The sequence below is a fragment of the Nelumbo lutea genome, chromosome 1 (assembly GCF_056320005.1).
Source record: "Nelumbo lutea isolate HS-2025 chromosome 1, American lotus-T2T, whole genome shotgun sequence".
Classification (NCBI taxonomy): Eukaryota; Viridiplantae; Streptophyta; class Magnoliopsida; order Proteales; family Nelumbonaceae; genus Nelumbo; species Nelumbo lutea.
This window is the reverse complement of record NC_142684.1, coordinates 89,849,989-89,862,398: the sequence shown is the minus strand read 5'-3', so window position 1 is coordinate 89,862,398 and position 12,410 is coordinate 89,849,989. Positions and strand designations below refer to the sequence as shown.

The 12,410-nt window shown below is 38.1% G+C and overlaps 1 protein-coding gene across 1 annotated transcript in view; it reads left to right on the top strand.

Annotated features, from left to right (window-relative positions):
- The window catches only part of EMB2785 (elongation factor family protein), a 75,118-nt gene that overhangs the window by 21,617 nt on the left and 41,091 nt on the right, over nucleotides 1-12,410 (top strand). Inside the window, exons 11-12 of the mRNA XM_088965970.1 lie at nucleotides 4,120-4,174; nucleotides 6,864-6,988. Of these exons, the coding sequence (XP_088822096.1) occupies nucleotides 4,120-4,174; nucleotides 6,864-6,988 (180 nt within the window). The remainder of the gene's footprint in view (nucleotides 1-4,119; nucleotides 4,175-6,863; nucleotides 6,989-12,410) is intronic.

The window sequence follows — 12,410 nt, the reverse complement described above, 5'->3', positions numbered from 1 at the left end:
TTAATTTCACAATAAACTCTATTTGTGCTTTCAAAGTGCTAACCCCCCTAACAATTATTCCCCATTTTCCCTTCAAAGGAAATTTGGTGTAGGCTGGTTCCCCCTATGATAATGGCTTTTTGTTGGGAAGTGTATCATGGGAAAGTGAACACTTAGGATAACCTACAAAAGAGAAGGTCTTTGCATTTCACCCAACTGGTATACTCTCTGTAGAGCTCACGGTGAGGTCCGTGAGGACTGTCACCACCTATTGATGTCTTGCTCTTTTTCTGCATAATTATGGGGTTGGCTTTTTTTTTGTTGTTTGGGTGCAGTTGGAACATGCCAGCAGAAGTGTGCATGATCTTCAACCCTTCTACCTTCAGTTGGCCCCAAAAAAGAGGGAGAATCATGTGGAGATGTGCTAGAGCAGCCTTCTATGGACAATTTGGGAAGAAAGGAACGCCAGAATCTTTCAAGACAAGGAGAGGAGCAGCCAAGATCTGAAGAATTGTGTGTTGAATAGGGAATTCACTGGCTAAAGACTTTATAGCTTCATCACTTTTCCTTTTCAAACTTATGGAGAGATTGGTCAGCAGTAGCAAGGTGCTCTAATGGGGGGGGGGGGGGTGTCTTGAGAAACGAGGTTGGAGATATTGTACTTATCTGTTTAGGTCCCTTGGGATTTGGGGATTCGGTCAGAGCAGAACCATTAGCATCCATACAAGGAGTGCAACTTGCAAATCATTTGGTTGTAGGGCAGCTTATTATTGAAGGGGATTCCAAGGTGGTGGTGGGGTGGTTGAAGAACCCTGAGAAAACTATATGGTGCTACAGAAATGAAGTCAAAAAATTTAAGTGGCTGACAAGGAATGTGTGTTACTACACAATGGGTGGAGAGATACAGTAAATGCTTTGCCTGATGGTTTAGCTAAGCAAGGGGCAAATAAGGAAGTTTTGTTTTGGGCCCAGCTGTAATGCTTGTCTTTTTCTTTAAGTTCCTTGTAACTAGTTGAGAGGGGCTGCAGCTCATGCCTCTCCATGGGTTGTTGTATGAGTTCTCCATTGTCTTTTGAAGTAATAAAATTTTCTTTATTCATAAAAAAAAATTATTTGCTAATCTTGGGACTTGGAACCCAATTACAAACAGCACCCAGTTCCATAATCATATGACTGATTTCCCTTAAAGTGTGTGCTGTGTGTCAATGGTACCATGGCCCTTGACTTTTACTTATTCACCCCACTACAACCTGAGAATCTCCTTCTATTACCACATATCTAGCATTCAGCGATCTAGCCAACTTCAAAGCTTGGAGTTAAGCTTTAAATTCTGCCCATAGCTCCTAATTGAATCAATTGGAGCTTTTTTAACTAGTCTAGTTCTCAACCATTAAATTCATTAGCCAGAAGATAGGCTTTTTTTTTTTTTGGAAAAGGTAAAGTAATTTTATTCAGCTCAAAAACATACAAGTTGGGTTCTGACCCAGAAGGGCAGCCTGCAAACCACAGCTGTTACACTTTCCACCAGAAACCAGAGCAATAAAAAGAAGACAAATTCAGACTTTTGAACTCCTCAGATACAGATATCCAAGAAGTCAGCTTGCCCAAAGCTCTCTGAATGATATCTTTGGGACTTTTAGCTTTCTTACTGAAAATTCTACTATTCCTCTCAGCCCAAATGGACCACAAGACAGCAGCAGGAATAGTCCTCCACACCAGGCTCCCTTTCTTGCTTAGGCCTCTCACATTCCAACAACAGAGGAGATCCTTAACCGATCTAGGCATTACCCAACTGAGCTCCAAGACTCTGAGAAAGTGTCCCCAAATCTGAGAGGAAAATGGACAATGAATACATAAATGATCTGTCGATTCAGCATGTTGCCCAAAAAGACTACATGAAAGATCCATGACCTGGTTGCCCCTCCTCACCAGATTAACTCTGGAAAGACATTTATCAAGGGCCATTGTCCAAATCAGAAAGTTGACTTTTGAAGGACTTATAGTATTCCAGATCTGAGAAGCAGGAAAATCAGTGGGACCCAAACTATCCATTTTAGATGCAAGGGACTTGACAGAAAATTCACCATTCGAATTCCATTTCCAACTTCATTTGTCTTCTCACTGCTAATCTATCTTCTGATTTTGAAGAAGTGCCATCAGACCCACAATCTCTTCTAATTCCCATTCAAACAGATCCCTCCTAAAAATGGGAGTCCAAGTTAGAGACCCACCTGTCACACAGCAGTACTCGGCCACAGAAGCTTCTTGGTTAAAAGAACACTGAAAAAGATGAGGAAAAGATTCAGCTAGAGACTAGAGTCCCATCCAAACACCAAGGGTCCTTCCAGAACTTTGTTCTATCCCCATTACCAATCTTGACAGAAATCCCTTCCATGAACACAGAGAAGTTTTTCATGATAGATTTCCAAGGGGAACTACCCCAACTTAGGGGAGGATCCCTGGATCTCCAGTTACCCACTCCACCCCATATTTACCGGCAATGAGAGATCTCCACCAAGCCTCCCTTTCATCTGAGAACCTCCAAATCCACTTAGCAGGCAGAATTGTCACTTTCCTAATGCCTAACCCACCCTCAGCCTTAGGAAGACAAACTTGATCCCAGCTTACAAGATGTATTTTTCTCTCCTCCTCTCAACCCCTCCAAAGAAAATTTCTCTGGATCTGCTCCAATCTTTTGGCAACTTTGTTGGGGATGGGGAAGAGAGAACGAAAGTAAGTAGCTAAATTGGAAAGAGTGCTTTTTATCAGAATAATCCTACCCTCAAATGAGAGATATCTAGCCTTCCATGCAGCCAACTTCCTTTCCATTCTTTCAATAACTGGGTCCCAAATCGATGGGGCAAGACAATTTGCACCCAACGGCAGTCTCAAATATTCCACCGGGAGGAATTCAGTTTGACAAGCCAGAACCTCTGCACAATCAGCTAAGTTTGATACATGACCCACTGGAATGATTTGACTTTTATTCCAGTTGACTTTCAGTCTGGAGATTACCTCAAACCATGATAGGATTCCAAGGACAAGATCTAACTGGGACGGAGAAGCATCCACAAAACATGAAGTATCATCTGCAAATTGGAGGGTATTGATCCTTTCTCCTTCAGGAGAGAATGCAAAACCATCCCACTCACCAGATTCTGCAGCCTTTTTACAAAACAAAGTGAGAATCTCCATGACACGAATAAAAAGCAAGGGGGACAAGGGATCACCTTGTCTTAATCCCCTAGAGCTATCAAAAAACCCTGCTGACTTTAACCAACACTGATAATTTGCAAGTGGATACACAGACTTTTTTCCAGTTTCTCCATTTCTGCCCAAACTTCATATGCTGCAACACCAAATCAATACACCTCCTGTTGACATGATCATATGCTTTTTCAATGTCCAGTTTGCAAATCAAACCAGGGGAGCCTTCTTTTCTTCTTGAGTGAATCAGCTCATTTGCAATAAGAACAGAATCAAGCATCTGCCTCCCCGGTACAAAAGTAGTGCTTGGAAAGCTTACCTAGAAGCAACTAAAGAAGCACTTGTTTGTTGGTATTTTTTTTCTTTTTCTATTCTTTTTCTTTTTTGCTTTCAGAAACCTATGCTATAGATTTCAAAATAATTTAGTAGTGCTTGAAAAGGGAATGATTATTCAACTGCCAACCATTTCTGACAAATCTGGATAGCTTGTAGCTTTTGTGAAATCTACTATTGCATGCATTTTTTTTAAGTGTTGTTCTTGAAAATGTCTATGGCATATTTGCCTTCTCCAAAATTTTCCTGTAGAGGTTTCAAGTGTCAACTGAACTTGAAATTTAACTGTTAGGCGTTAGGGTTATCTTATCTTTGACATATGAACTGACCATTGCAGATCTTGTCAAGGTTTCCAATTCTTTGAGATTTAACATTATATTTTTTATACTATCTGTTTTGCATTTTCTTGTATGATTTAGCAAAGCACCATGGGTTATGGTTAAATATTTAAAGTTTCCATCTTTAAGATGTTTACAATATCTTAACACTTAAATTTAAATGTGCCTTTAGATATCTAATTTTGTTTCATCATTTGATCTCTAATGTTAGGTAGATTTCCATTTACAGCTTAAATGAATAAAATTTCCACTGCTTTTTCAGGTATAAAACTGAGAATGGTGAGAAGCTTGAACCATTGGAAGAAGTGACAATTGAGGTACTATATCTAACCATGAAACTGCAAACATAGTTTTCAAGGCACCAAGGTGAAGATAGGCAATAGGGGTGTGCCATGTTGCCTAGTCTCCCAGGCGGTAAAATAAAAAAAATATAATAGGGTAGTTCTCTAGGTTTCATAGTAATAAGTAGTGATCTTTAACTAATAATTACCCTTATCCTCATGAAACAAGTATGAGCCCCATATCAAAAGATAGAAAATCAACATAAATCCTATTGATTGTTCTTGTGTGTTCCAAGCTTCTAGAGGGCTGAGACAAGGGGATCCAATCCTCTCTTTGTTGTTTGTACTGGTTATGAAGGTGCTGAATGTGCTTATGAACAGGGGATTCAGTTGGGCTAGGTTGAAGGCTTTAAAGTGGGGATAGATGGACCATATTATCTCTCTTTTACAGTATGCCAATAATACACTCATCTTTTTGGCTAACTTTGAGATGTTGTCGGGGATGAAAGTGAATTTGGCAAGAAGTCTCATGATTGGAATTTGGGGGATTAGAAAAGTTATGGAACAGCTTACAGCAGCCTTGGAGTGTCAGATTGGGGAGCTACCTTTCCCCTATTTGGTTCTCCTGGTTGGTGCCAAATCAGCCTCAGTTAGCATTTGGAGGCCTCTTGTAGAGAGCTGAGAAGAGGCTGGAAAGGTGGAAGGCAAAAGTACCTCACTGGGAGGTAAAATTACTCTTATTAGGAGTGTGCTGTCAATCTTACCTACTTATTATCTTTCATTATTGAAAGCTCCAACAGAAGTGGCCAGCAAGATAGAGAAGATTCAGAGGGACTTTCTTTGGGAAGGGGCAAGGGGAACTAAGAAGTTTCATTTAGTTAAGTGGGAAAAAGGTATGCAGGCCAAAGGAAAATGGGAGGCTGGGGTTTAGAAGAATAAAAACTTTCAATAAAGTTCTCGTGTAAATGGCTTTGGAGGTTTAGTCCTTATGGAGGAGAGTGGTGGTAGGGAAATATGGGGTGGTGAGGTTTGGGTGGGAACTGAGAGAGGTGTCAAGCTCTTACGGGGTGAGTGTTTGGAAAGGTATTATGAAGTTCAACTAGGAGTTTAAAAGGCTTGGTTAGATTCAATGTGGGCGATGGAGCAAGAGTGAGATTTTGGGAGGATGAATAGAACCGAGTTAGGAAACTGTGTGATCCATGTCCAAGGCTGTACAGGTTTGGCTGAACAACAAATTAAGATTGAGCAATGCTATGAGCTAAGAGGTGAGCAGGTGGTTTGGTGCCCTAAATTCAGAAGGCCTTTGTTGGATCAAGAAGTGGAAGAGTGTATCATGCTGCTGGATAGACTAAAACAGTCCAGAATCTCAACATCTTCCAAGGAAGGACTGTGGTGAAGGAATGCAGGGGTGGAAAGTTCTTGGTGAAGTCCTATTACTTGGATTCGATTAGAGATGATATGGCAGCTAGCAAGGAAGTGTGTGGGGGAATCTGGTTCCCCCACAAGTGGAAGTGTTTGCATACTGGTAGCTTTGGACAGCATCCTAACTACAGACCATTTGAAGAACAGAGGCTTTAGTATGGCTAATAAATTTTACTTGTGTAATTTGGACGAGATTGTTTATCACTTATTGTTTTCTTGCAAAGTGGAAAATTTCATCTGGAATTCTACTCATTCTTATATGGTGTTTGGGTCTTCCAGCCTACTTCACCAGCAGAAATTTTTTCCTCTTGGCCAAGATTCAAAGGGAGTAAGAAAGCTAGAATCATTTGGAGCTGCATTCCCTTTGCAGTATGTTGGACAATATGGAATTAAAGGGATAAAAGGTTGTTTGAGAACAAGTCAAAGTGCACTGAGGTAATAGTTGCTTCAGTTGGAAAAGCTTGTAACAGACTGGGTTTTGTTTCTTCCAGAATTTGAGCAAGTTAGCAGTTCAGATCTGGTGGAAAGCTTTTGGGATATTCTTGAATTTCAAGCTTGTAATGTGAATCTTTTTCATCTTGATTTGCTCTTTCGGTTTGTCATCTTGACACCCATTAGCTTGCAATTCTATTTCCTTTTGAATGGAATTTATTCTTTACTCTTCAAAATCATAATAGTAGTACAATAGATAAAATATTCAAGTTATTTCTTACCTATCAATTCAGGTTTTGAACTCCTAAAGGATTCAAGACTATATTACTGTCTTCTGTGTCGATTGAACTCAAACAAATAAGAAAATAATAAAAAAACTAGTATAAGAATAGTTTAGTCTAATAATATCTATTGTACTACTATTAATCATGGTTCAAAGTATTGATACACTTTTGAGTATTGATAGGGGTGTATCGGTGCTTTAAAACCATGTGCTTTTTATTTATTCTTAGTTTTTTTCAAAGTTTCGTTTTTATAACTATTTTTATATTATTGAATAAATAAAATTAGTGGGTTCCTGAAATCACCTTTAAACAAGTGTATCAGAACCTTTCCAATGCGATAAGACACACCCGATACATATTGATACTTTGAACCTTGTTATTAATAACATGAAATGAAAATATAAAAATATTGTGTGGTGTCTTACATATAATATGTAGGTGTTTGGGCAAGGCAACCCTCAGAGAACACCTTATCACCAAGGTGTCGCCTAGGCACCTGCTAACTATGGTTGCAAGAATTGGATACTTATTTTTTTATTCATTTTTTGGTCTGTATTTTAGAATTCCATTCGTTGCACACATTTCAGGTGAATGAAGAGCATGTGGGGCTTGTCATGGAAGCTTTATCTCATAGGCGTGCTGAGGTTCTTGACATGGGTCCTGTCCCAGGGAATGCTGGCAGGACAAGAATGTCTTTGACATGTCCTTCCAGGTCAGTCTATTGGTTATCCTTATTTGACCAATCAAATTTTCGAACTTGGGTTTGCTTGCAAACTTCTCTTCTCCTGATGAAGGATCAAAGTATCAATATCGCGTATCGTATCGGACAACTCAGATACGGATACTGATACTGATACACTTTTGAAATGCATAGATGTGACAAAACATAGCAAAACACTTGGATATACCAGGAAATGCATATAAATCACATAAATACATTAATAACACTAAATCCAGAACCATTCATAAAAAAAAATACTAAATCCAGAACTGAATTATCTGTGAATAGGGTAAAAACACATGACAAATGCACACTTTAATAGGTTATATGAAGAGAAACATTGCAATCAACAATACCAGGACTCTAAAACATGTACACATCATACAATAATTATCACTTATAATTTTGAATTTTTATTAAAATTTTGGGAAATTTTATTTATTTAGTATTTTTTATATAAATAATACCCTATTTTTTCAAATAACAAATCTGTCTTCATTTTTAACATATAATTGTAAAATAAAACATATAACTCATTTAAGATAGATAAAATAAATTGTTTTTATAATTTTCAAGTTGTATTATTTTTTGGGGAAAATTATATCTTAAATTATTTATTTCAGTTTTTATAATTATAATTTTCAATTCTTATAATTATAATTTTCAATTCTTATAATTATAATTTTCAATTTTTATTTTTATTATTTCAAATTTTATTAATTTTCAATTTTCAGTTTTTATAATTATAAATATGTTTTCATTTTAACAGATAGTTTATATGTAAAATAAAATAGATAAATCATTTAAGATAGATAAAATAAATTATCTTCATAACTTTTAGTTCTTATTAAATTTTTGGGGAAAGTTAATTCTTAAATTATTTATTTCAGTTTTGAAAATTATAATGTTCAATTTTTATTGTAAAATAAAAATTGAACATTATAATTATAAAAAATGTTCAATCTATAATTTTTATTATAAAATTTTGGGGAAAGTTAAATCTTAAATTATTTATTTCAGTTTTGAAAATTATAATGTTCAATTTTTATTATAAAATAAAAATTGAACATTATAATTATAAAAAAATGTTCAATTGTTATAATTTTTATTATAAATTATAAAAAAAAGTTCAATTTTTATTGTAGATAAAAAACAATCCAAAAGTGGTCAATATACAGTTTTGTCAAACTCGCTATCGATATGCTTTTGTATTCGTGCATATTGGGCTGTATTGGTGTATGGCCCAATATAGAGGCATATTGACACAACACGCACGACTCATGGGATATGTACCCAGCCATGGCATATGTTGTATCCGTGGCCATGGTTACAAATACGATATGTCCAGTATTGGGAGTATCGTATCAATACTTTAAACCAGGCTCCTAATGGAAGTGGAATTGTCTTAGAGGATTATAGTAGAACTTTTTTTGCTCAAAGATTACAGTGGAAGTTAGAAGGGGTATTTTAAATACGGAAACAGTGGAAATAAGTATTGGAAATCAAGAATAAACTAAAAAAAGTAAATGATAGAGTAAGCATCAAAACACACTAGGGTCTCAAAAAGAGAAGGGGGAATTTTGAAGTAGGAAATATAGGAGTATAGGACATTGCAATTATTGAGAATTATAATGCTTGCACAATAATTAAAGATCTTATTATATAAAGTTGAATGATGAAAAAATTAGTCATATTGGTTTGCTGATCTATATGGAATATGAGTTGGCTTGCTTTTTAGAAACTTTTCATTATTTTAAAGTATTGTTCTATATATTTTATTCTATCACAAACTCACAAACATATGCCAAGTCCATTCAGTGATTTAAAAGGTGCACCTAGGCGCATAGGCGAGGCACATTTTAGGGTATGCATCTTGCCTAAGTCCTAGGCGCAACACTTTCAAAAGGCGCACGCCTGATGTGCCTTGTGCTTTAGTGTAGGTGAACGCCTAATGCTCCTTGTGCCTCAGCCCAGACGTGTGCCTTTTTTAACATTTTATGCTTTTTAAATTTTTAAAAATTCGCTCGCTTTGCTCGCTCATTGAAGCTTTGAGAACCCCCTATTTGCTAATGTTCATTCATTCATCCTTATAAAATATATTCTTAAAAGGTTCTTGATAGTGTGGCCAGCCAGAAATAAGAGGAAGAGAAGAGAAGAGAAGAGGAGAAGAAGAAAAGAGAAGAGAGGTGGGAAGAAAGAAGGGTTTTGCAATGTAACAGTGCTGGCGGCGCCAACCTTTATTTTAATATATATAGGGCGGCAGAAATAACAAGGGAAAAGACCCTTGTGCCCCCGAGTACAATAACATACATAACAGAAAGAAAAAACGAAATAAAAAAACACTTTAATTAGCCAAACAGGCCCTAACATCTGCAACTAAGTTATTTTAACATTATTCTAACACTCCCCCACAAGTTGGAGCATAGATGTCAATCATGCCCAACTTGTCACACAAATCTTTGTGCCGCACATGATGAAGACCTTTGGTGAAGATATCTGCAAGTTATTCTTCTGAGCTGACATATGGTGTACACACTTCTCCACGTTCAAGTTTCTCTCTAATAAAATGCTTGTCCACTTCAATGTGTTTCATCCTGTCATGCAAAACTGGATTAGCAGCAATATTGATGGCAGTTTTATTGTCACAGTAGAGTGACATAGGATTGCTTACTACGAAACCCAGTTCACCTAATAGATTTCTTATCCACATGATTTCCGCAACCCCATGAGCCCTCGCTCTATACTCTACTTCAGCACTAGATCTAGCCACCACACTTTGTTTTTTGCTTCTCCATGTGACAAGGTTTCCTCTTACAAAAGCACAATACCCACTGGTAGACTTTCGGTCATTGACTACTCCTGCCCAATCTGCATCAGTATATACTTCCACTTTTAAGCGACTGTGTTTTTGGAACAACAAACCAGCTCCAGGAAACTTCTTGAGATATCTCAAAATCCTCTCTGCAGCTTCAACGTGAGTTGTCCTAGGGTTGTGCATGAATTGACTAAGGACACCCATTGCATAGGCAATATCAGGCCTGGTCATAGACAAATACAAAAGTCTCCCCACGAGTCTCTGGAACATCTTTACATCTTTCAAAAACTCTCCTTGACTGTCTCCTAGATGGTGATTAGGTTCAATCGGTGAATCAAATGGTTTTACCCCCAACTTGCCTGTAACTTCTAGTAGATCTAGTACATACTTCCGTTGGGAAATAAAGATGCCCTTGTGAGAGCGGGCAACTTCAATTCCAAGAAAGTATTGTAAGGGGCCTAGATCCTTCACCTCAAATTTAGTGGCTAAGAATTTTTTTAGTCTTTGGATTTCAACCTCCCAATCTCCTGTGATAACTATGTCATCCACATGCACAATAAGAGCTGCAATTTTACCTTCACCTCTTTTCACAAACAGAGTATGATCTGACTGGCATTGTTTGAATCCCATCTGTTGGATTGTTAAATGGAACTTACTAAACCAAGCCTGAAGTGATTGTTTCAACCCATATAGGGATTTTTTTAACCTGCACACCTTTTATTCACTGCCTTTGGCACGGAAGGCATTCTTGATGTCCAATTGGTGAAGATCCCAGTCAAGATTTGCTACCAAGGAAAGGAGAATCCGGATAGAGTTCATCTTGGCCACCGGAGCAAAAGTCTCTGCATAGTCCACTCCATATACCTGTGTGAAGCCTCTTGGTACCAGTCTAGCCTTGTACCTTTCAACAGTTCCATCAGCCTTGTGTTTTACTGTGAACACCCACTTGCACCCCATTGGTTCCTTCCCTTCAGGAAGGTCTACCAATTACCAAGTACCGTTTTTGTGTAAAGCATCAATTTCTTCCTGTATTGCATCTGTTCATTCAGGTTTTGACAAAGCTTCTGCCACAGTTTTAGGAACGGGGACACTATTCATAGAAGAGAGAAAGGCACGGTACGAAGGCGAAACATGCTCATAGGACACAAAATTAGAGATAGGATGATTAGTGGTATAAGATCTAACACCCTTTCTCTTAGTAATAGAAATATTAAGATCATTGGTGACAGGGGAATCAACATTTAAAGGAGCAGATATTATCAATGGGAGCAAGTGTACCTGGTTGATGAGACGGATCTGCCTCCGGTGAATCCGATGATGTTGGTTGCATAGTGTCTGGCTCCACGGCTCTTGAACTCTGTTGGCTCTTATGGCGACAATGAAAAACCCAGAATGGAGGAGGATCGGGTAAAGGAGGTAGTTGATTTTGAGTCGTCGCCTGTTTCTCCTCAACCCTGCTCTCCCTCTGAGGAGAAACCGAGGAAAACGGTTGACTCTCAAAGAATGAGACATCAATGGAAACATAGTACTTGCGGGCAATGGGATCATAGCAACGATACCCCTTTTGAGATAAAGGGTAACCAAGAAAAACACAAGGAATAGCCCGAGGATCAAGCTTACCACGAGTAGGGGACAGGTTATGGACAAAGCAACGAGACCCAAAAACACGCATCAGAATGGTGGACAGCGGGGCTGTAGGGAACAAGAGCTGATGTGGGGCCTTATACTCTAGTAGCCGAGAGGGCATGCGATTGATGATATATGTCACACACAAGACTGCATCCATCCAGAACTGTTTTGACACATTCATATGAATCAGCAAGCCACGAGCAACTTCGAGAAGGTGATGGTTTTTCTGTTCAGCCACACCATTTTGTTGGGGTGTCCTGGCACAAGAGCTTCGCTGAAGTGACCCACTAGAAGCAAAGAACTTCGTGAGATCACTTTGGAAATATTCCTTTGTATTGTTCGACTGGAAGATATGGATTTCCGTTTGAAACTGAGTGAACACCATGCGTTGAAAATCTTTCACAATTTGTGACACTTCATCTCGAGATCGCATAGGGTAAACCCAAGTGTATCTAGAATAATCATCAATCAAAGTAACAAAATACTTATATAGCCAGCCACAGTAGGTAGAGTAACAGGGCCCCAAACATCAGAATAAACAATATGAAATGGAAATTCAGATCTTTTATTTCGCAAAGGTAAAGAACTTCTACGATGCTTACTCAACTGACAAGTTTGACACTGTAACTGATTCACTGACAAGGACTCAAACAACTTTGGGAACATAACTTTTAACGACTCAAAAGAAATGTGACCTAAACGATTATGCCATAAATAGGCCTGACTCTCACTTGACGAACTCTTAGACTCTGTCGCCACTAGACCAGCATTATTCTCCAACACGTAGAGACCATCCACCATGCTTCCTCTACCAATCGTCTTCCCTGAGGTCAAATCCTAAAACACACATGAAGACGGGGAAAAAGTGACTGAGCAGTTCAAAGAGTGAGTAAGACTACTAATGAACATCAAATTAATAGGTAATTTCGGAATGTGCAGTACATTAGGAAGAGTAAGGCCAAGTGGGAG